Source organism: Zonotrichia albicollis, chromosome 31 (assembly GCF_047830755.1).
Source record: "Zonotrichia albicollis isolate bZonAlb1 chromosome 31, bZonAlb1.hap1, whole genome shotgun sequence".
NCBI lineage: Eukaryota > Metazoa > Chordata > Aves > Passeriformes > Passerellidae > Zonotrichia > Zonotrichia albicollis.
The window spans coordinates 6,054,112-6,077,260 of NC_133849.1; the positions used below are offsets into that span (position 1 = coordinate 6,054,112).

General features: G+C 53.7%; 2 protein-coding genes across 2 annotated transcripts in view; one reads left to right on the forward strand and one right to left on the reverse strand.

The window, feature by feature from the left end:
* LOC141725790 (PHD finger protein 1-like) overlaps positions 1–8,547 on the reverse strand; it is a 45,274-nt gene extending 36,727 nt beyond the window's left edge. The window contains 3 exon segments of the mRNA XM_074529816.1: positions 2,493–2,636; positions 2,638–2,720; positions 8,448–8,547. Coding sequence (XP_074385917.1) covers positions 2,493–2,636; positions 2,638–2,720; positions 8,448–8,547 — 327 coding nt within the window.
* KIFC1 (kinesin family member C1) overlaps positions 7,476–23,149 on the forward strand; it is a 48,566-nt gene continuing 32,892 nt past the window's right edge. Inside the window, exons 1-6 of the mRNA XM_074529824.1 lie at positions 7,476–8,735; positions 8,805–8,913; positions 9,642–9,686; positions 11,170–11,407; positions 15,685–15,841; positions 19,974–20,141. Coding sequence (XP_074385925.1) covers positions 8,604–8,735; positions 8,805–8,913; positions 9,642–9,686; positions 11,170–11,407; positions 15,685–15,841; positions 19,974–20,141 — 849 coding nt within the window. The 5' untranslated portion in view covers positions 7,476–8,603. The remainder of the gene's footprint in view (positions 8,736–8,804; positions 8,914–9,641; positions 9,687–11,169; positions 11,408–15,684; positions 15,842–19,973; positions 20,142–23,149) is intronic.

Genomic DNA, 23,149 nt, shown 5'->3' on the forward strand with positions numbered 1-23,149 from the left:
CGGGGGTGGTTGGGGAAATTGGGAGGAATTTTGGGCGATTTTGGGGAATTTCGGGGGCGGGTGAGGGGGATCTGGGGAGATTTCGGGAAATTTGGGGGTTGGGGGATTTTGGGGAGATTTGGTGGATTTGGGAGGGATTTGGGGTGGTCGGGGGATTTTGGGGGGATTTGAGGGGATTTGGGGCAAATTTTGCGGGTTTGGGGGGGGTGTTGGGGAATTGGGAGGAATTTTGGGGGATTTTGGGGGGATTGGAGAGAATTGAGGGGTTTCGGGGGATATGGGAGATTTTTGGGGATTTTTGGGGAATTTTAGGGGGATTTTGGGGGGATTTGAGGGGTTTTGGGGGGATTTTGGGGTATTTGGAGGGGATTTTGTGGGGGATTTGGGGAATTTTAGGAGATTTGGGTGGGGTTTGGGGAGATTTTGGGGGGTTTGGGAGGGATTTTGGGAATTGAAGTGGACTTGGGGATTTTGGGGATTTGGGAGGAGATTTGGGCCATTTTGGGGGCATTTCGGGCACATTTTGGGGGGATTTGGGGGATTTCGGGCACGTTTTGGGGGGGTTGGGGGATTTTTGGGGGGATCTTTTTGGGAGGTTTTTGGGGGGATTTAGGAGAGGATTTGGGGGATTTTTTGGGGACATTTTGGGAGATTTGGGGATTTGGGGGGTTTTGGGGGCATTTCGGGCACATTTTGGAGATTTTCAGGGAGTTTGGGAATTTTTGGGGAGATTTTGGGGGATTTGGGACGGATTTGGGGGATTTGGGAGGGATTTTGGGGGGATTGGGGGCGATTGGGGGATTTTGGGGGGATTTGGGGGCGATTGGGGCGGATTTTGGGGGGATTTTGGGGGATTTTCGGGGCGTTGGCGGGGTTGGGGTATTTGGGAGGGGGTTTGGGGGAGTTTTGGGGGATTTGGGGGAGTTTTGGTGGATTTTGGGGTTTTAGGGGTTGGTTTGGGGGCAGTTTAGGGGAATTTTGGGGTGCTTTTGGGCAGGATTTGGGGTGTTCCGGGCTGTTTTTCGGGAGTTTCGGAGCGTTTCAGGGCTGATTTTTGGGGTGTTTTGGAGAGTTTGAGGGGAGTTTTGAGCTGGTTTGGGGGAATTTAGGGGTGTTTTGGGTTGGTTTGGGGGTGTTTTGGGTTGGTTTATGGTAATTTTGGGGCTATTTTTGGGCTGTTTTAGGGTAATTTTGGGGGCTATTTTTGGGTTGGTTTAGGGTTATTTGGGGCTATTTTTGGGCTGTTTTGGGTTATTTTGGGGCTATTTTTGGGCTGTTTTGGGTTATTTTGGGGCTGTTTTTGGGTTGGTTTAGGGTTATTTTGGGGTTATTTTTGGGTTGGTTTTCTGCTGTTTTGGGGTTGGGTTTGCTCTGATTTTTGGATTTTTTTGCTTTTTTTGTACTTTTGCTGTTTTGGGCTGGGTTTTGTCTCAGTTTGGGCTGGTTTGGGGGTGTTTTTTCTGGCTGGGTTTAGGCTGATTTTGGGGCTGGGTTGGGCGATTTTGGGGCTGTTTAAAGACGATTTTTGGGCTGGTTTTGGGGCTGTTTTAGGGCTGTTTTTGGGCTGGTTTTGGGTGTTTTAGGCCCATTTTTGGGCTGGTTTTTGGGCTGTTTTAGAGCTGTTTTTGGCCGTTTTTGGGCTGTTTTAGGCCCGTTTTTGGGCTGGTTTTGGGGGTGTTTTAGGGCTGTTTTTGGGGTGTTTTAGGGCTGTTTTTGGGCTGGTTTTGGGGTAATTTAGGGTTGGTTTTGAGCTGTTTTTGGGCTGTTTCAGGGCTGCGTCAGGGCTGGTTTGGTTCCATTTTGGGGGGTGTTTTTCTGGCTGTATTTGGCTGCTTTGGGGCAGTTTCAGGGCATTTTTGGGCCATTTCAGGCCCATTTTGGGGGCCATTTCAGGGCCATTTTTGGGACTGTGTCAGGCCCGTTTCTGGGGTGTTTGGGGCTGTTTCAGGGCTATTTTTGGGGCTGTTCCAGGCCCATTTTTGGGCCATTTCAGGACCATTTCTAAGGGTGTTTGGGGCCGTTTCAGGGCCATTTTTGGGGCTGGTTCAGAGGCGGTTTTGGGCTTGTTCAGGCCCATTTCAGGGCCATTTTTTGGCTGTTTCTGGGCCATTTTTGGGCTCTTTTAGGGTCAGTTTGGGGTGCTTTGGGGCTGTTTCAGGGGCATTTTTGGGGCTGTTTCTGGGCCATTTTTTGGGGTGTTTTGAGCTGTTTCAGGCCCATTATTGGGCCATTTCAGGCCCATTTTTGGGGCAGTTTTGGGGCTATTTCAGGGCCATTTTTGGGCTGTTTCAGGGCCATTTTTGGGGTGTTTTGGGGCCATTTCAGGGCCATTTTGGGGGCTGTTTCAGGCCCATTTTCAGGTGTTTTGGGGCCATTTCAGGGCATTTTTGGGGAGTTTTGGGCCCATTTCAGGGCCATTTTGGGCTCTTTCAGGCCCATTTCAGGACCATTTTTGGGGTGTTTTGGGGCCATTTCAGGGCCATTTTTGGGGCCATTTCAGGGCCATTTTGGGGCAGTTTCAGAGCCGGTTTTGGGGTGTTTTGGGGCAGTTTCAGAGCCATTTTTGGGGCGCTTTGGGGCAGTTTTGGGGTCCCACCTTCTTGACGGACGCCCAGGTAGAGCAGCCCGTCCGTCCAGGCGCGCCAGCACGTCCTGCCCCTCCCCCAGCTGGGGGGGCTTCGGGGCGGCGCCCCCCCTCGGCGCCTCCATCCACCGGGGGGCTGCGGGGACAGCGGGGATGGCACCCAAAACGGGACAGGGGGACTGGCTGGGGGGCCCAGTTTGGGGGGTCTGGTTTGGGGGAGGATCCCAGTTTGGGGTCCCAGTTTGAGGGGGTCTGGTTTGGGGGATCCCCATTTGGGGAAAGGTCCCAGATTGGGGGGGGGTCCCAATGTTGGGGAGTTCCAGTTGGGGGGGTTCTGATTTGGGGAGGAGTCCCAGGTTGGGGGGGGTCCCAGTTTGGAGGTCCCAGTTTGAGGATTCCCAGTTTGGGGGTGTTTGATTTGGGGAGGGGTCCCAATTTGAGAAGGGATCCCAGTTTGGGGGGGTCTGGTTTGGGGATCCCCATTTGGGATAGGTCCCAGGTTGGGGGGGTCCCAGTTTGAGGATTCCCAGTTTGGGGCGTTCCCATTTTGGGGAGGGTCCCAGGTTGGGGGGGGGTCCCAGTTTGGAGGTCCCAGTTTGAGGATTCCCAGTTTGGAGGGTTCTGATTTGGGGAGGGGTCCCAGTTTGAGGGGGTCTGGTTTCGGGAGGGGTCCCAATTTTGGGGAGTCCCAGTTTGGGGGGGGTCTGGTTTGGGGAGGGGTCCCAGGTTGGGGGGGGGTCCCAGTTTGGGGGTGCCAGTTTGGGTAAAGGCGTCCCAGTTTGAGGATTCCCAGTTTGGGGGTGTTTGATTTGGGGACAGGTCCCAGTTTGGATGGGGTCCCAGTTTGAGGGGGTCGGGTTTGGGGGAGGATCCCAGTTTGGGGAGGGGTCCCAATTTTGGGAGTCCCAGTTGGGGGGGGTCTGGTTTGGGGACAGGTCCCAGTTTGGGGGTGGGGGTCCCAGTTTGGGGGTCCCAGGTTGGGGAAAGGTTCCAGTTTGGGGGTCCCAGGTTGTGGGTGAGGGTCCCAGTTTGGGGGTGCCAGGTTGGGTAAAGGGGTCCCAGTTTGAGGATTCCCAGTTTGGGGGTGTTTGATTTGGGGAGGGGTCCCAGTTTGAGAAGGGATCCCAGTTTGGGGGGGTCTGGTTTGGGGAGGGGTCCCAGTTTGGGGGTCCCAGTTTGAGGGGGTCTGGTTTGGGGGATCCCCATTTGGGGATAGGTCCCAGGTTGGGGGGGGTCCCAGTTTGAGGATTCCCAGTTTGGAGGGTTCTGATTTGGAGAAGGGTTCCCAGTTTGAGGGAGTCTGGTTTGGGGGAGGATCCCAGTTTGGGGAGGGGTCCCAATTTTGGGGAGTCCCAGTTTGGGGGGGGTCTGGTTTGGGGACAGGTCCCAGTTTGGGGGTCCCAGTTTGGGTAAAGGTTCCAGTTTGGGGGTGCCAGTTTGGGTAAAGGGGTCCCAGTATGAGGATTCCCAGTTTGGGGGTGTTTGATTTGGGGAGGGGTCCCAGTTTGGATGGGGTCCCAGTTTGGGGGGGTCTGGTTTGGGGGGAGGTTCCCAGTTTGGGGGTTCCAGTTTGAGGGGGTCAGGTTTGGGGGATCCCCATTTGGGGAGTGGTCCCAGTTTGGGGGGGGGTCCCAGTTTGAGGATTCCCAGTTTGGGGCATTCCCATTTTGGGGAGGGGTCCCAGGTTGGGGGGGGTCCCAGTTTGGGGGTCCCAGTTTGAGGATTCCCAGTTTGGAGGGTTCTGATTTGGAGAAGGGTTCCCAGTTTGAGGGAGTTCCCAGTTTGAGGGAGTCTGGGGGAGGATCCCAGTTTGGGGAGGGGTCCCAATTTTGGGGAGTTCCAGTTGGGGGGGGTCTGGTTTGGGGAGGGGTCCCAGTTTGGGGGTCCCAGTTTGAGGGGGTCTGGTTTGGGGGATCCCCATTTGGGGAAAGGTCTCAGGTTGGGGGGGATTCCAGTTTGGGGGTCCCAGTTTGGGGAGGGGTCCCAGTTTGAGGATTCCCAGTTTGTGGGGTTCTGGTTTGGGGGAGGATCCCAGTTTGGGGAGGGGTCCCAATTTTGGGGAGTCCCAGTTTGGGGGGGTCTGGTTTGGGGGGGGATCCCATTTTGGGGAGGGGTCCCAGTTAGGGGAAGGTTCCCAGTTTGGGATTCCCAGTTTGGGCAGGGGTCCCAATTTGGGAGGGGGTCTCAGTTTAAGGGAATCTCAGTTTGGGGAGGGGTCCCAGTTTGGGGGTTCCCAGTTTGGGGGGTCCCATTTTAGGGAGGCTCCAGTTTTGGGAGCTGTCCCATTTTGAGGGGGTCCCGGTTTTTAGGGGGTTCCCTTTGTGGGGGTCCCACTTTGGGGGCGGTCCCATTTTGGGGGGGCCCTGTCCCATTTGGGCTGTCCCATTTGGGGTGTCCCATTTTGGGGGGGGCTGTCCCATTTGGGTGGTCCCATTTTGGGGGGGGCTGTCCCATTTGGCGGGGTCCCGCGGGGGGATGGTTCCCATTTTGGGGCAGTCCATTTTTTGGGGGGCGGGGGGGTCCCGCGGGGGGAGGGCGTGTCCCTGGTTTTTGGGGGTGTCCCATTCCCGCGTGGGGGTGTCGCTATATTTGTGGGGGGGGGGTGTCCTTATTTTGGGGTGTCCCTATATTTAGGGGTGTCCTTATTTTGGGCGTGTCCCTATTTTGGGGGGCCTGTCCCTATGTTTGGGGGTGTCCCTATTCTGGGGCTGTCCCTATTTTAGGGCTGTCCCTTTCCCATTGGGTTTGTCCCTATTTTTAGGGGTATCCCTATTTTGGGGGGCCGTCCCTATTTTTGGGGGTGTCCCTCTTTTTGGGGCTGTCCCTATTTTTGGGGTGTCCTTATTTTGGGGGTGCCCCTATTTGGGGCTGTCCCTATATTTGGGGGGGCTGTCCCTATTTTTAGGGGTGTCCTTATTTTGGGGGTGCCCCTATTTGGGGCTGTCCCTATATTTGGGGGGGCTGTCCCTATTTTTAGGGGTGTCCTTATTTTTGGGGGTGTCCCTATTTTGGGGGCGTCCCTATTTTAGGGCTGTCCCTTTCCCATTGGGGGGCTGTCCCTATTTTGGTGGTCTCTATTTTTGGGGAGCTGTCCCTATTTTGGGGGACTGTCCCTATTTTGGGGGTCTCTATTTTTGGGGAGCTGTCCCTATTTTGGGGGGGCTGTCCCTATTTTGGGGGTCTCTATTTTTGGGGATCTGTCCCTATTTTGGGGGACTGTCCCTATTTTGGGGGTCTCTATTTTTGGGGAGCTGTCCCTATTTTGGGGGTCTCTATTTTTGGGATCTGTCCCTATTTTTTGGGGTCTCTATTTTTGGGGATCTGTCCCTATGTTGGGGGGTGCCCCGTTTTTGGGGAGGTTTCTCTGATTTTGGGGGTGCCTTATTCCCATTGAGGGGGTCCCGTTTTTTGGGGGTGTCCCTATTTCTGAGGGGGTCCCCTTTTAATTTTGGGGGGTGCTGTCCCTTTCCCATTTGGGCTGTCCCTATTTTGGGGGTGCTCTCCCTATTTTTGGGGCTCTCCCTATATTTGGGGGTGTCCCTATATTTGGGGGTGCCATCCCTATATTTGGGGGTGTCCCTACTTTTTTGGGGGGTATCCCTATTTTTCGGGTGTTCATCCCTATTTTTTGGGGGTGTCCCTATTTTGGGGGTGCCCCTTTCCCGAGGGCCCTGTCCCTGTTTTGGGGGTGCTGTTCCCATATTTGGGGGTGTGTCCCTGATGAAGGGGGTGTCCCAATTTTTGGGGGTGCCATCCCTATTTTTCGGGTGTCCATCCCTATTTTTGGGGGTGTATCCCCATATTTGGCGGTGCCATCCCTATATTTGGGGGTGCCATCCCTATTTTTGGGGGTGTCCCTATTTTTGGGGGTGCCCCTATTTTTGGGGGTGCCCACCCCTATATTTGGGGGTGTCCCTATTTTTTTGGGGGGGTATCCCTATTTTTGGGGGGTGTCCCTTTCCCATTTGGGGTCTCCCTCTATTGGGGGCTCGGTCCCGTTTCCCGGGGGGCTCTCACGCGGGCAGGGGGGGTGTCCCGAGTCTCTCCTGCCGCTCCCGGGGCTGATCCCGGGGCTGATCCCGGTGGTTCCCGGTGGTTCCCGGTGGTTCCCGGGTCTGTCCCGGTGTTTCCCGGGGGTCCCGGCCCGGCCCCGCGGCCGCTGCGGGCGGAGGCGGCGTTGGCGGCGGGGCCGTGACGCAGCAGCGGCGGCGCAGGGGGGGGGGGAACCGGGGGGGGCCCCCGAGGGACGGCGGCACCGGGGACACCCCGAGACCCCCCCGGGACCCCCCCGGGGATGGGAGGGGGCGGGGCCAGCGCCGAGACCCCAAAAACGCCCCCAAAATCCGCCCCTCCCCCCCCCCCCCCCCCGCGCGGCCGGGGGCGTCAGCCGGGCTCAGGCCACGCCCGCTTAAGGGAGGCCACGCCCATTGTGGTTCAGGCCACGCCCCCCTGAACGCACCCGCAGCGGCTGCTGCAGCGGGAGGGGCCACGCCCACAGAGCGCGGGCCACGCCCACAAGGCGGTTAGCCACGCCCACGCAGGCTTAACCAGCAACGAATCGGCGGCAGCTGAGGCCACGCCCACGAGGCCAATGCCACGCCCCCTCTGTTCGGTCACGCCCCCTCGGCCCGCGGGGATTTGGGGGAAAATTTTTGGGCTTTGGGGGATTTGGGGGAATTTGGGGAGCGTGAGGAGGGGTTGGGGAGGGACTGGGGGGTTCTGGGGGGATTTGGGGTGGATTTGGGGAGTTTTGGGGGTGTCTGGGAGAGGTTTTGGGGATTATTTGGGTGCGTTTGGGGACGTTTTGGGTGGATTTGAGGAGTTTTGGGGGGATTTGGGGATGTTTGAGTGGATTTAGGGAGGCTTTGAGTGGATTTGGTGATTTGGGGGGGGATTTGGGGTGGATTTGGAAAGTTTTGGGGATATTTGGGGCCATTTAGGGTGGATTTGGGAATGTTTGGGGATATTTTGGGTGGATTTTGAGATGTTTGAGTGGATTTTGGGATGCTTTGAATGAATTTAGGGGAGTTTTGAGTGGATTTGGGGATGTTTTCGGTGAATTTAGGGGGGTTTTGGGGCATTCGGGAATCTTTGGGGTGGTTTGAAATTGTTTTGTGTGAATTTAGGGATGTTTGGGGCAGATTGGAGATATTTTGGGTGTATTTAAGGATATTTTGGGTGGATTCAGGGATGTTTTGGGTGTATTTGGGGGATATTATGGGAGTCTTTGGGGGATATTTTGGGCAGATTTGGGGATATTGGGGCGGACTTGGGCATATTGGGGCATATTTGGGGATATTTGGGGGGATTTGGGATGTTTTAGATGGATTTGGGGATATTTTGGGTGTATTTGGGGGTATTTTAGATGGATTTAGGGATATTTAGATAGATTTGGGGATATTTCGGTGGATTTGGGGATATTTCAGATGGATTGGGACTATTTGGGCGGATTTGGGGATATTTAGGAGGATTTGGGGATATTTGGGCAGATTTGGGGATATTTCAGATGGATTGGGAATATTTGGGCGGATTTGGGGATATTTTGGGCGGGTTTTGGGATATTTTTGGTGAATTCCGGAATATTTTGGGCAGATTTGGGGATATTTTAGATGGATTTGGGGACATTTGGGGCAGATTTGTGGATATTTTGCTAAATTCGGGGCTGTTCGGGCGATGTGGGCGGGGCTTGACTCAGACCACGCCCCCGCCCCGCAACCAAAACAAGTCCGTGCCGCGCATGGCCACGCCCACTGCATAAACCCCGCCCCGTCCCTCCTCGGCCAATCCCCGCCCTCTCCCACCACATAAGCCCCGCCCCCTTCAGCCGTTACCGTTTGGCGGGCGATCCTCCTCCCTCCCTCACCCCGCCCCGCGCTCCCATTGGCCGTCTCTTCGCCCGCCTCGCTCTCCCATTGGCCGAATTCCACAGGGGCGGGCCCACCTCTCCCATCCCGCCCCGCCATTGGCCGCGGCGCGGGCCCTGCTTTCCGCGCGGCGGTTTGAAGGCGCGCGGGACAAGATGGCGGCGCCGCCTCAGGCCGGTCCCGCAGCACCCCCGGGGCCGCGCCCGCGGCCCTCGCGGCTGCCGGTGGGCCGGGTCCAGGAGAAGCGGGCCCCATCCGAGGGCCCGCCCGCGGCGCCTCCCCAGCAGGTGCGGAGGGCTCCCCGCGCGGGCCCGGCCCGGCCCTGCCCGCGCCTGACGCCGTTTGTCCCCTGACAGAAACGATCGCGGACCGGGCTCGGGCCCGGAGCTGCCAAGGCCGCGCCCAAGGCCCCGCTCAGGGCCCCGCTGCGAACACTGGGCCCCGCCGCGGCCGCGGGAAAGAACGGTACGGGCGCAATCGGGGGGCAAAAGGGGAGAGCGGGGCAAATAAAGGGGGCTTGGGGGGATTTGAGGGGATTTTGGGGCTGAAAAAGGGGATTCGGGGGCACTTGGGGCAATTAAAGGGGATTTGGGGGCATTGAGAGGCGCTCTGGGGCAGTTAAAGGGGTTTTGGGGACATTTAGAGAAGGTTTGGGGCAACTGAAGGGGGTTTGGGAAGATTTAAAGGGGATTTGGGGGATTTAATGGAAATTTGGGGGATTTAATGGGGGTCTGGGGCAGTCAAAGGGGATTTGGGGGGATTTAAGGGGGATTTGGGGCGATTTAGAGGGAGTCTGGGGGCATTTGGGGGATTTAAGGGGGATTTGGGGGCATTTATTGGGGGTTCGGGGCAGGTAAAGGGGGCTTGGGGGCATTTAATGGGAGTCTGGGGGCATTTGGGGCAATTGAAGGGGGTTTGGGGGAGTTAGAGGGGGCCTGGTGGGATTTGGGGCAACTGGAGGGGATTTTGGAGCAGTTCAAGGGGATTTGGGGGGATTTAATGGGGGTCTGGGGGAGTTAACGGGGTTTTGGGGGATTTAGAGGGGATTTGGGGGGATATAGAGGCATTGTGGTGTAATTTAAGGGGATTTGGGGGGATTTAAGGGGGATTTGGGGAGGGTCAGTGTAACCTGGGGGTGTCAGGGGGATCAAACCCCCCCCAATGTCCCCCCAATGTCCCCAATGTGCCCCCAGATGGCCCTCGCAAGGCGGCGTCGGTGGCGGCTGCTCCTCGGGCCGGTGAGACCTGAGAGCCCCCCCAATGTCCCCAACCCCTCCCCAATGTCCCCAACCCCTCCCAATATCCCCAACCCCTCCCCCATGTCCCCAGGGCCACCTCTCTCCTGTCCCCAGTGTCCCCAGGTCCCTCTCCCATGCCCCAAGATCCCCTCCTGGTGTCCCCTTTGGCACCCCCTCAGTGTCCCCAGGGCCACCTCTCCCCAGTGTCCCCAGTGTCCCCAACCCCTCCTGATGTCTCCAGTCCCCTTCCCAGTGTCCCCAGCACATCACGGCTCCAATGTCCCCAGGCCCTTTCCTGATGTCCCCAAAGCTCCCCTTTGATGTCCCCACCCCCCCTTCTGATGTCCCCAGGACCCCATGGTCCCAAGTTCCTCTGGGTGTCCCCCTCCCCTCCAGATGTCCCCTCTCCCCTTCCCTTTGTCCCCACCCCCTCTCCCGATGTCCCCATTCCCCTCCTGATGTCCCCAAAACTCCCACTCGGTGTCCCCAAGTCCCTCCCAATGTCCCCAAAACTCCCACTTGGTGTCCCCATTCCCCTCCCAATGTCCCCAAACCCTCCGGGTGTCCCCGCAATCCCCTCTGGGTGTCCCCAAGCCCCTCCCAATGTCCCCACTGCCCTGATGTCCCCAGCCCCCCTGTGTCCCCCCCAGGCCCAGCCTCGAGCTCCAAGGGCGCCTGTCCCCAATGTCCCCAATGTCCCCAGTTCCCCTGTGTCCCTCCCAGGCTCCGTCACCAGCACGAGCTCCAAGGGTGTCTGTCCCCAATGTCCCCAATGTCCCCAATTCCCCTGTGTCCCCCCAGGCTCCGTCACCAGCACGAGCTCCAAGGGCGCCTGTCCCCGATGTCCCCAATGTCCCCAATGTCCCCAATGTCCCTGTGTCCCCTCCCAGGCTCCGTCACCAGCACGAGCTCCAAGGGTGTCTGTCCCCGATGTCCCCAATGTCCCCAATTCCCCTGTGTCCCCTCCCAGGCTCCGATGTCCCCAATGTCCCCAATTCCCCTGTGTCCCCTCCCAGGCTCCGTCACCAGCACGAGCTCCAAGGGCGCCTGTCCCTGATGTCCCCAATGTCCCCAATGTCCCCAATGTCCCCAATTCCCCTGTGTCCCCTCCCAGGCTCCGTCACCAGCACGAGCTCCAAGGGCGCCAGTCCCCAGTGTCCCCAATGTCCCCAATTCCCCTGTGTCCCTCCCAGGCTCCGTCACCAGCATGAGCTCCAAGGGCGCCTGTCCCTGATGTCCCCAGTGTCCCCAATGTCCCCAGTTCCCCTGTGTCCCCTCCCAGGCTCCGTCACCAGCACGAGCTCCAAGGGCGCCTGTCCCCGATGTCCCCAATGTCCCCAGTGTCCCCAATGTCCCCAATTCCCCTGTGTCCCCCCAGGCTCCGTCACCAGCACGAGCTCTAAGGGTGCCTGTCCCCGATGTCCCCAATGTCCCCAATGTCCCCAGTGTCCCCAATGTCCCCAATTCCCCTGTGTCCCCCCAGGCTCCGTCACCAGCACGAGCTCCAAGGGCGCCTCCAAGCGGCCGCCGTGGGACCTGCGGGGGCAGCTCGGGGACCTGCGGGAGGCGCTGGGCCAGGCCCAGGAGCGGCTGCAGGGGCTGGACAGCGAGAAACGGGAGCTGGAGAGCGGCAACCGGCAGCTGAGGGAGCGGCTGGAGCGGCTGCAGAGGGAGCTGGGCGAGAGGGAGAGCCGGGAGAGCAGCCTGTGCACCCGGGTCGGGTGAGAAATGGGGAAAAATCCACCAAAAACTGCCCCAAATCCATCAAAAATGGCCCCAAACCCACCCACATCCCCTGCAGAGGGAGCTGGGCGAGAGGGAGAGCCGGGAGAGCAGCCTGTGCACCAGGGTCGGGTGAGAAATGGGCCCAAATCCATCAAAAACTGCCCCTAAATCTGATTAAACCTGCCCCAAATCCATCCCCATCCCCTGCTGAGGGAGCTGGGCGAGAGGGAGAGCAGAGAGAGCAGCCTGTGCACCAGGGTTGGGTGAGAAACGGGGAAAAATCCATCAAAAACTGCCCCAAATCCATCAAAAACTGCACCTAATCCATCAAAACCTGCCCCAAATCCATCAAAAACTGCACCTAATCCATCAAAACCTGCCCCAAATCCATCCCCATCCCCCTGCAGAGGGAGCTGGGCGAGAGGGAGAGCAGAGAGAGCAGCCTGTGCACCAGGGTTGGGTGAGAAACGGGGAAAAATCCATCAAAAACTGCCCCAAATCCATCAAAAATGGCCCCAAACCCACCCACATCCCCTGCTGAGGGAGCTGGGCGAGAGGGAGAGCCGGGAGAGCAGCCTGTGCACCCGCGTCGGGTGAGAAATGGGGAAAAATCCACCAGAAACTGCCCCTAAATCTGATTAAACCTGCCCCAAATCCATCCCCATCCCCTGCTGAGAGAGCTGGGCGAGAGGGAGAGCAGAGAGAGCAGCCTGTGCACCAGGGTCGGGTGAGAAACGGGGAAAGATCCACCAAAAACTGCCCCTAAATCTGCTTAAACCTGCCCCAAATCCATCAAAAATGGCCCCAAACCCATCCACATCCCCTGCTGAGGGAGCTGGGAGAGAGGGAGAGCAGAGAGAGCAGCCTGTGCACCAGGGTCGGGTGAGAAATGGGCCCAAATCCATCAAAAACTGCCCCAAATCCATCAAAAACTGCCCCAAACCCATCCACATCCCCTGCTGAGGGAGCTGGGTGTGAGGGAGAGCAGAGAGAGCAGCCTGTGCACCCGGGTCGGGTGAGAAACGGGGAAAAATGCACCTAAATCTGCTTAAAATCCACTTAAAACTACTTCAATTCCATCCAAACTGGCCCAAAATCCTGAAAAACTGCCCCAAAATCCATCAAAACCTGACCAAAATCCATCAAAACCTGACCAAAATCCATCAAAACCTGACCAAAATCCATCAAAGACTGCACCTAAATCCATCAAAAACTGCCCCAAAATCCATCAAGAACTGCCCCAAAATCTACCAGAAACTGCCCCAAAAACTGCCCCAAAATCCATCAAGAACTGCCCCAAAATCTACCAGAAACTGCCCCAAAAACTGCCCCAAAATCCATCAAAAACTGCCCCAATATTCAAAAACTGCCCCAAAATCCACCAAAAACTGCGCCAAAATTCAAAAACTGCCCCAAAATCCACCAAAAACTGCACCTAAATCTGCTTAAACCTGCCCCAAATCCATCAAAAACTGCACCTAAATCCATCAAAAACTGCCCCAAAATCCATCAAAAACTGCCCCAAATCCATCAAAAACTGCCCCAAAATCCATCAAAAACGGCCCAAATATCCAAAAATTTCCCCAAAATCCACCAAAAACTGCCTCAAAATCCATCAAAAACTGCCCCAAAATCCACCAAAAACTGCCCCAAATCCATCAAAAACTGCCCCAAATCCATCAAAGACTGCCCCAAAATCCATCAAAAACTGCCCCAAAATCCATCAAAAACTGCCCCAAAATCCATGAAAAACTGCCCCAAAATCCATCAAAAACTGCCCCAAAATCCATGAAAAACTGCCCAAAATCCATCAAAAACTGCCCCAAAATCCATGAAAAACTGCCCCAAAATCCACCAAAAACTGCCCCAAAATCCATCAAAAACTGCCCCAAATCCATCAAAGACTGCCCCAAAATCCACCAAAAACTGCCACAAAATCCACCAAAAGCTGCCCCAAAGGGTTCTGAGGGAATTTTGGGGATCTTGAGGGAGTTAAAATTCCACAAATTCCTCCTAAACCCCTGAAGTTTCCCATAATTCTCTCAGAACCCTCCTGAAAATCCCTCAAAACCGCTCACAACCCCCAAAATTCCCTCAGACCCTTCCAAAAATCCCTGATATTATCCTGAATCCCCTCAAGACCCTTCACAACCCCCAAAATTCCCTCAGAACCCTTCTGTAAATCCATGAAATTTGCCTGAATTGCTCCAAAACTCCTCAAGAAACTCACCCAAACCACCTCAAACTCCTCTAAAATCCGGGATTCTCCACTTTTATGGGATTGTTGTTTCCCTGGAGCTGGAGGTGTCTCAGTGCCGTGAGGAGCTGCAGCAGAGCCGGGGCTCAAACTCCCTCAGGATCCCCAAAATTCCCTCAGAACCCTTCTGAAAATTCCCCAAATCCCCTCAAGAAACTCACCCAAAACGCTCCCAAACTCCCCAAAATCTGGGATTCCTCGATTTTCTGGGATTATCATTTCCTTGGAGCAGCTCCCTGGAGCTGGAGGTGTCTCAGTGCCCTGAGGAGCTGCAGCAGAGCCAGGGCTCAAACTCCCTCAGAACCCTTTGGAAAATTCCCCAAATCCCCTCAAGAAACTCACCCAAAACGCTCCCAAACTCCCCAAAATCTGGGATTCCTCGATTTTCTGGGATTATCGTTTCTTTGGAGCAGCTCCCTGGAGCTGGAGGTGTCTCAGTGCCCTGAGGAGCTGCAGCAGAGCCGGGGCTCAAACTCCCTCAGGATCCCCAAAATTCCCTCAGAACCCCTGAAAATTCCCCAAATCCCCTCAAGAAACTCACCCAAAACACTCCCAAAGTCCCCAAAATCTGGGATTCCTCAATTTTCTGGGATTATAATTTCCCTGGAGCAGCTCCCTGGAGCTGGAGGTGTCTCAGTGCCCTGAGGAGCTGCAGCAGAGCCGGGGCTCAAACTCCCTCAAGATCCCCAGAATTCCCTCAGAACCCTTCTGAAAATTCCCCAAATCCCCTCAAGAAACTCACCCAAAATGCTCCCAAACTCCCCAAAATCTGGGATTCCTCGATTTTCTGGGATTATAATTTCCCTGGAGCAGCTCCCTGGAGCTGGAAGTATCTCAGTGCCGTGAGGAGCTGCAGCAGAGCCGGGGCTCAAACTCCCTCAGGATCCCCAAAATTCCCTCAGAACCCTCCTGAAAATTCCCAAAATCCCCTCAAGAAACTCACCCAAAACACCTCAAACTCCTCTAAAATCCGGGATTCTCCACTTTTATGGGATTGTTGTTTCCCTGGAGCTGGAGGTGTCTCAGTGCTGTGAGGAGCTGAAGCAGAGCCGGGGCTCAAACTCCCTCAAGATCCCCAGAATTCCCTCAGAACCCTTCAGAAAATTCCCCAAATTCCCTCAAGAAACTCACCCAAAACACTCCCAAATTCCCCAAAATCTGGGATTCCTTGATTTTATGGGATTATCATTTCCTTGGAGCAGCTCCCTGGAGCTGTCTCAGTGCCCTGAGGAGCTGCAGCAGAGCCGGGGCTCAAACTCCCTCAGGATCCCCAAAATTCCCTCAGAACCCTCCTGAAAATTCCCCAAATCCCCTCAAGAAACTCACCCAAAACGCTCCCAAATTCCCTGAAATCTGGGATTCCTCGATTTTCTGGGATTATCATTTCTTTGGAGCAGCTCCCTGGAGCTGGAGGTGTCTCAGTGCCGTGAGGAGCTGCAGCAGAGCCGGGGCTCAAACTCCCTCAAGATCCCCAAAATTCCCTCAGAACCCTCCTGAAAATTCCAAAATCCCCTCAAGAAACTCACCCAAACCACCTCAAACTCCTCTAAAATCCGGGATTCTCCACTTTTATGGGATTGTTGTTTCCCTGGAGCTGGAGGTGTCTCAGTGCCCTGAGGAGCTGCAGCAGAGCCGGGGCTCAAACTCCCTCAGGATCCCCAAAATTCCCTCAGAACCCTCCTGAAAATTCCCCAAATCCCCTCAAGAAACTCACCCAAAACACTCCCAAATTCCCCAAAATCTGGGATTCCTCGATTTTATGGGATTATCATTTCCTTGATATTGATACATATGGGATTATCATTTCTTTGGAGCAGCTCCCTGGAGCTGGAGGTGTCTCAGTGCCGTGAGGAGCTGCAGCAGAGCCGGGGCTCAAACTCCCTCAGGATCCCCAAAATTCCCTCAGAACCCCTGAAATTTCCCCAAATCCCCTCAAGAAACTCACCCAAAACGCTCCCAAATTCCCCAAAATCTGGGATTCCTCGATTTTATGGGATTATCATTTCTTTGGAGCAGCTCCCTGGAGCTGGAGGTGTCTCAGTACCGTGAGGAGCTGCAGCAGAGCCGGGGCCGGGTGGAGGCCCTGGAGGCCGAGGAGCAGCAGCGGCGGCAGGAGAGGGACGAGGCCCTGGGCCGGGCACAGGAGCTGTCGGAGCAGCTGGAGAATGCCGGGGTAGGGCCTGGAATTCCTGAGAAATCCCTGAAAAAATGGGAATTTGGAGCTGTTTTGGTGCTCTCTGATCTGGGATCCATTGTGGGGGGTGGTAAAAAATGGCGGGGAGCTGTGAGGGGAAAATCCACCAGGGGGCGCCAAAAAGGGCGGGAAAATGAGGGGTTGGCCCTAAAATTGCTCTGAAAGTACCTTGAAATGTGGGGGAAATGGGAATTGTCACCAATCCAGCTGCTGCTGTCTCCAAAATCCCTCAAGGGTTCCTGAAAATGTGCAAAAACTTGGGATTTTGGAGCTGTTTTGTTGCTCTCTGATCTGAAATCCATTGTGGGAAGGTGGCAAAAAATGGCGGGGAGCTGTGAGGGGCAAATCCACCAGGGGGCACAAAAAAGGGCGGGAAAAGGAGGGGTTGGCACCAATTTGGGCTTTTTTGCACCAAAGTAGCTGGGAAAGTACCTTGAAATGTGGGGAAATGGGAATTTTCACCAATCCAGCTGCTTCTGTCTCCAAAATCCCTCAAGGGTTCTTGAAAATGTGCAAAAACCTGGGATTTTGGAGCTGTTTTGGTGCTCTCTAATCTGGGATCCATTGTGGGGGGTGGTAAAAAATGGCGGGGAGCTGTGAGGGGAAAATCCACCAGGGGTGCCAAAAAGGGCGGGAAAATGAGGGGTTGGCAACAATTTGGGCTTTTTTTCACCAAAATAGCTCTGAAAGTGCCTTGAAATGTGGGGAAATGGGAATTTTCACCAATCCTGCTGCTTCTGTCTCCAAAATCCCTCAAGGGTTCCTGAAAATGTGCAAAACCTTGGGATTTTGGAGCTGTTTTGTTGCTCTCTGGCCTGAAATCTGCCAGGGGCACCAAAAAAAGGCGGGGAAATGAGGAGTTTGTGCCAATTCTGACTTTCTTGGTGTCAAAATCCTTCAGGGGAACCTCAAAACTTGGGAAAGATCGGAATTTTCACCATTTCAGCTGCTTTTGCACCCAAAATCCCTCAGGGAGTGCTTCAGAATCCACAAAAACCCAGGAATTTGGAGATGTTTTGTTGCTCTGGGGGGCCAGAAAAATGCAGGAAAATGGGATTTACGCCAATTTTGGCTTTCTTGGTGTGGGAGTCCCCCAGGGAGTGCCTCAAAATTTGAGAAAAATCGGAATTTTCACCAATTCATCTGCTTTTGCACTCAGAATCCCTCAGGGGATGCTTCAAAATGCACAAAATCCCGGGAATTTGGAGCTGTTTTGTTGCTCTAGAGCCTCCAGAAAACAGCAGGAAAATGGGGGTTTGTGGCAATTCCAGCTTTTTGGTGTCAAAAATTCTTCAGAAGACTCCTCACAATGTGGTAAAAATGTGAATTTTCACCAATTCAGCTGCTTTTGCTACCCAAATCCTTCAGGGTGCTTCAAAATTATTGAAAAACTGGGATTTTCGAGCTGTACAGTCACTGTCCAGGCTGAAGGGCACCAGGACTGTTGGAAAAAGGAGGGGTTTGTGTCAATTCTGGATTTTTTGGTGTCAAAATTTCTCAGAAAGTGCCTAAAAATATGGGGAAATTGTGAAAAATGGGAATTTTCGACAACTCAACTGATTTTACACCCAAAATCCCTCAGGGTGTTCAAAATGTGGGAGGAAAAAAAATGGGAATTTGAATCATTTTTGCTGGGTTTCAACTCGAAATCTGTGACAAAAAAAAGGCTGGAAAATGAGGGCTTTGCGTGGATTGTGGCAAAACCCTTCAGAAACCTCTTCAAAATATTGGAATTTTAATCTCAAATTCCTTGGGGAATGCCAGAAAATCTGGAAAGTGTGAGGAAAAATGGGATTTTTTGGCGAGTTTCTTTACTGAGCGCCAGAAAGTGCCTCGTAATATGGGAATTTTAACCCCAGATTCCTTGGAGAATGCCAGAAAATCTGCAAAACATGAGGAAAACTAGGGTTTTATTGCAAGTTTCTCTCTCCTGAGCAGCTGAAAAGGCTCAGAAGCGAGGGGGCAATGTGGGTGTAAAATGTTGGGGGGAAAAAAAGGGAATTTGAATCATTTTTGCTGCGTTTCAACTCGGAATCCGCTAGGGGGCGCCAGAAAAAAAGGCGGGAAAATGAGGGGTTGTGGCGAAACCCCTCAGAAAACGCCTCAAAACGTGGAAATTTTAACCCCAAATTCCTTGGGAAACGTCAGAAAACCTGTAAAATATGAAGAAAACCGGGATTTTTTGCAAGTTTCTCTAGTGAGCAGCTGAGAATGCTCAGATGCGATGGGGAATTGGGGATTTTGAGGGTTTTTTGTAAAGGGTTCAGAACCGAGGGGGAAATTGGGGATTTTGAGGGTTTTTTTGCAGAAGGCTCAGAAGTGAGGGGGGAATTGAGGATGTTGAGGGTTTTTTGTAAAGGGTTCAGAAGTGATGGGTGAATTGAGAATTTTCAGGTTTTTTGCAGAAGGCCCAGCAGCGAGCGGCAATAAGGGAATTTTCAGGTTTTTTTGCAGAAGGCCCAGCAGTGAGTGGGAATAAGGGAATTTTCAGGTTTTTTGAAAAAGGCTCAGCAGCGAGTGGCAATAAGGGAATTTTCAGGTTTTTTTGCAGAAGGCCCAGCAGCAAGTGGCAATAAGGGAATTTTCAGGTTTTTTTGCAGAAGGCTCAGAAGTGAGGAAGAATTGGGGATTTTGAGGGTTTTTTTGCCAAAGGCTCAGAAGTGATGGGAAGGGAAGGGAGTGGCAATAAGGGAATTTTCAGGTTTTTTTGCAGAAGGCCCAGCATCGCGTGTCCATAAGGGAATTTTCAGGTTTTTTTGCAGAAGGCCCAGCAGCGAGTGGCAATAAGGGAATTTTCAGGTTTTTTTTTCAGAAGGCTCAGCAGCGAGCGGCAATAAGGGAATTTTCAGGTTTTTTGAAAAAGGCTCAGCAGCAAGGGGGAAATTGGGAATTTTCAGGTTTTTGGCAGAAGGCCCATCAGTGCGTGTCCATCAGTGAATTTTCAGGTATTTTACAGAAGGCCCAGCAGTGCGTGTCCATAAGGGAATTTTCAGTTTTTTTTGCAGAAGGCCCATCAGTGCGTGCCCCTCAGTGAATTTTCAGGTATTTTGCAGAAGGCCCAGCAGTGCGTGCCCCTCAGTGAATTTTCAGGTATTTTGCAGAAGGCCCAGCAGTGCGTGCCCCTCAGTGAATTTTCAGGGTTTTTACAGAAGGCCCATCAGTGCGTGTCCATCAGTGAATTTTCAGGTATTTTGCAGAAGGCCCATCAGTGCGTGTCCATCAGTGAATTTTCAGGTTTTTGCAGAAGGCCCAGCAGTGCGTGTCCATCAGTGAATTTTCAGGGTTTTTACAGAAGGCCCAGCATCCCGTGTCCATCAGTGAATTTTCAGGTATTTTGCAGAAGGCCCATCAGTGCGTGTCCATTAGTGAATTTTCAGGTATTTTGCAGAAGGCCCAGCATCCCGTGTCCATTAGTGAATTTTCAGGTATTTTGCAGAAGGCCCATCAGTGCGTGTCCATCAGTGAATTTTCAGGTATTTTGCAGAAGGCCCATCAGTGCGTGTCCATCAGTGAATTTTCAGGTATTTTGCAGAAGGCCCATCAGTGCGTGTCCATCAGTGAATTTTCAGGTGTTTTTACAGAAGGCCCAGCAGTGCGTGTCCATCAGTGAATTTTCAGGTTTTTTGCAGAAGGCCCAGCATTGCATGTCCATTAGTGAATTTTCAGGTGTTTTTACAGAAGGCCCAGCAGTGCGTGTCCATTAGTGAATTTTCAGGTATTTTCACAGAAGGCCAGCATCCCGTGTCCATTAGTGAATTTTCAGGTATTTTACAGAAGGCCCATCAGTGCGTGCCCCTCAGTGAATTTTCAGGTTTTTTGCAGAAGGCCCATCCGTGCGTGTCCATTAGTGAATTTTCAGATTTTTGCAGAAGGCCCATCAGTGCGTGTCCATCAGTGAATTTTCAGGTATTTTGCAGAGGGCTTATAAGTGCGTGTCCATCAGTGAATTTTCAGGTATTTTGCAGAAGGCCCAGCATCCCGTGCCCCTCAGTGAATTTTCAGATTTTTGCACAAGGCCCAGCATCCCGTGCCCCTCAGTGAATTTTCAGTGTTTTTTGCAGAAGGCCCAGCATCCCGTGCCCCTCAGTGAATTTTCAGTTTCCCTCCCCAGGCACAGCTGCAGCAGACGCAGCAGCAGCTGCAGGAGCAGCTGGAGGCGGTGGCGGCGCTGCGCGAGGTCGAGGCCTCGCAGCGGGCGCTGCTGGCCGAGCACGAGGAGAGGATTCACCTGCTGGAGATGGAGCGGCGGCGGCTGCACAACGACATCCAGGAGCTCCGGGTACGGCGCCGGGGGGAGCTCGGGGGAAAGGCTGTGTGTTCTGTGGGGGAGGTGCTGAGGGGGGAACCGGGGGCTGGCAGGGTTTTACAGGGAAATGTCTGTGGGTTGTGTGAGGGGAGACCCTCGGTTGCTAAGCGGGGAGGCGCCCTGGACCAGGCCCAATGACTGAATCCCAATTTTTTGGGATTTTTCTGGGGAATATCTGTGTGTTTTGTGTGAGGGGAGATCCCCCAGGACTGCTCCCAAGGGCTGAATCCTGATTTTATGGGGTTTTTCAGGAAACATCTGCATGTTCTGTGTGAGGGAACATCCCCAATTCCTGAGGGGGGAAGACCCCCAGGAATGGGCCCAATGACTAAATCACAATTTTTTGGGGTTTTCAAGAGGAATATCTATGTGTTCTGTGTGAGGGGAGACCCACGGTTCCTGAGGGCAGAGACCCCCAGGACCAGGCCCAATTCATAAATCACAATTTTTTTGGGGGTTTTCTAGGGGAATATCTGTGTGTTCTGTGTGAGGGGAGACCCCCTGTTCCTGAGGGGAGAGACACCCAGAACCAGGCCCAATGAATAAATCACTTTTTTTTGGGGGGTTTTCCAGGGGAATATCTGTGTGTTTTGTGTGAGGGGAGACTCTAGGACTACTCCCAAGGGCTGAATCCTGATTTTGTGGGGTTTTGTCAGGGAAACGTCTGCGTGTTCTGTGTGAGGGCAGACCCGCGGTTCCTGAGGGCAGAGACCCCCAGGACCAGGCCCAATGACTAAATCACAATTTTTTGGGGGTTTTCAAGAGGAATATCTGTGTGTTCTGTGTGAGGGGAGACCCCCGGTTCCTGAGGGGAGAGTGACCCCCAGAACCAGGCCCAATGACTGAATCCCAATTTTTTGGGATTTTTCTGGGGAATATCTGTGTGTTTTGTGTGAGGGGAGACCCCCCAGGACTGCTCCCAAGGGCTGAATCCTGATTTTATGGGGTTTTTCAGGAAACATCTGCATGTTCTGTGTGAGGGAACATCCCCAATTCCTGAGGGGGGAAGACCCCCAGGAATGGGCCCAATGACTAAATCACAATTTTTTGGGGTTTTCAAGAGGAATATCTGTGTGTTCTGCATGAGGGCAGACCCACGGTTCCTGAGGGCAGAGACCCCCAGGACCAGGCCCAATTCATAAATCACAATTTTTTTGGGGGTTTTCTAGGGGAATATCTGTGTGTTCTGTGTGAGGGGAGACCCCCTGTTCCTGAGGGGAGAGACACCCAGAACCAGGCCCAATGAATGAATCACTTTTTTGGGGGGGTTTTCCAGGGGAATATCTGTGTGTTTTGTGTGAGGGGAGACCCTGGGACTACTCGCAAGGGCTGAATCCTGATTTTGTGGGGTTTTGTCAGGGAAACGTCTGTGTGTTCTGTGTGAGGGGAGACCCCCGGTTCCTGAGGGGAGAGTGACCCCCAGAACCAGGCCCAATGAATAAATCCCAATTTTTTGGGATTTTCCTGGGGACTATCTGTGTGTTCTGTGTGAGGCAAGATGCCCAGGTGCTGAGGGGAGAGACACCCAGGACCAGGCCCAATGAATAAATCACTTTTTTGGGGGGGTTTCCAGGGGGATATCTGGGTTTTCTGTGTGCGGGGAGACACTGGAACTATCCCTGAGGGCTGAATCCCATTTTTGTGGATTTTGTCAGGAAAATATCTGCATGTTCTGTGTGAGGGCAGACCCGCGGTTCCTGAGGGGAGAGTGACCCCCAGAACCAGGCCCAATGACTGAATCACGATTTTTTGGGATTTTCCTGGGGAATATCTGTGTGTTTTGTGTGAGGGGAGACACTGGAACTGCTCCCAAGGGCTGAATCCCATTTTTGTGGAGTTTTGTTGGGGAAATAACTGCGTGAGGGAAGACCCCCTGTTCCTGAGGGGGAAGTGACCGCCAGAACCAGGCCCAATGAAAAAATTACTTTTTTGGGGGAGTTTCCAGGGGGATATCTAGGTTTTCTGTGTGAGGGGAGACACTGGAACTGTCCCTGAGGGCTGAATGCCATTTTTGTGGAGTTTCGTCGGGGAAATAACTGCGTGAGGGGAGACCCATGATTCCTGAGAGGGAAGTGATCCCCACAACCAGGCCCAATGACTAAATCACGATTTTTGGGGGTTTTCCAGGGAAATATCCACATGATCTCTGTGAGGGGAGGCCCTCAGGACTGACGCTGAGGGCTGAATCCTGATTTTGTGGAGTTTTTTCATAGAAATATCTGTGTGTTCTGTGTGAGGGCAGACCCGTGGTTCCTGAGGGGAGAGTGACCCCCAGAACCAAGCCCAATGACTGAATCCTGATTTTTTGGGATTTTCCAGGGGAATATCTGTGTTTTGTGTGAGGGGAGACCCCCAGGACTACTCGCAAGGGCTGAATGCTGATTTTGTGGGGTTTATCCAAGAAAACGTCTGTGTGTTCTGTGTGAGGGCAGACCCGCGGTTCCTGAGGGGAGAGTGACCCCCAGGACTAGGCCCAATGAATAAATCACTTTTTTGGGGGGGTTTCCAGGGGGATATCTGGGTTTTCTGTGTGAGGGGAGACACTGAAACTGTCCCTGATGGAGGAATCCCATTTTTGTGGAGTTTTGTTGGGGAAATACCTGCGTGAGGGGAGACCCCCTGTTCCTGAGAGGGAAGTGACACCCAGAAACAGGCCCAATGAATAAATCACTTTTTTGGGGGGGTTTCCAGGGGGATATCTGGGTTTTCTGTGTGAGGGGAGACACTGGAACTGTCCCTGAGGGCTGAATCCCATTTTTGTGGATTTTGTCAGGAAAATATCTGCATGTTCTGTGTGAGGGGAGACCCCCTGTTCCTGAGGGGAGAGTGACCCCCAGAACCAGGCCCAATGACTGAATCCTGATTTTTTTGGGATTTTCCTGGGGAATATCTGTGTTTTGTGTGAGGGGAGATGATGGGACTGCTCCCAAGGGTTGAATCCCATTTTTGTGGAGTTTTGTTGGGGAAATACCTGTGTGAGG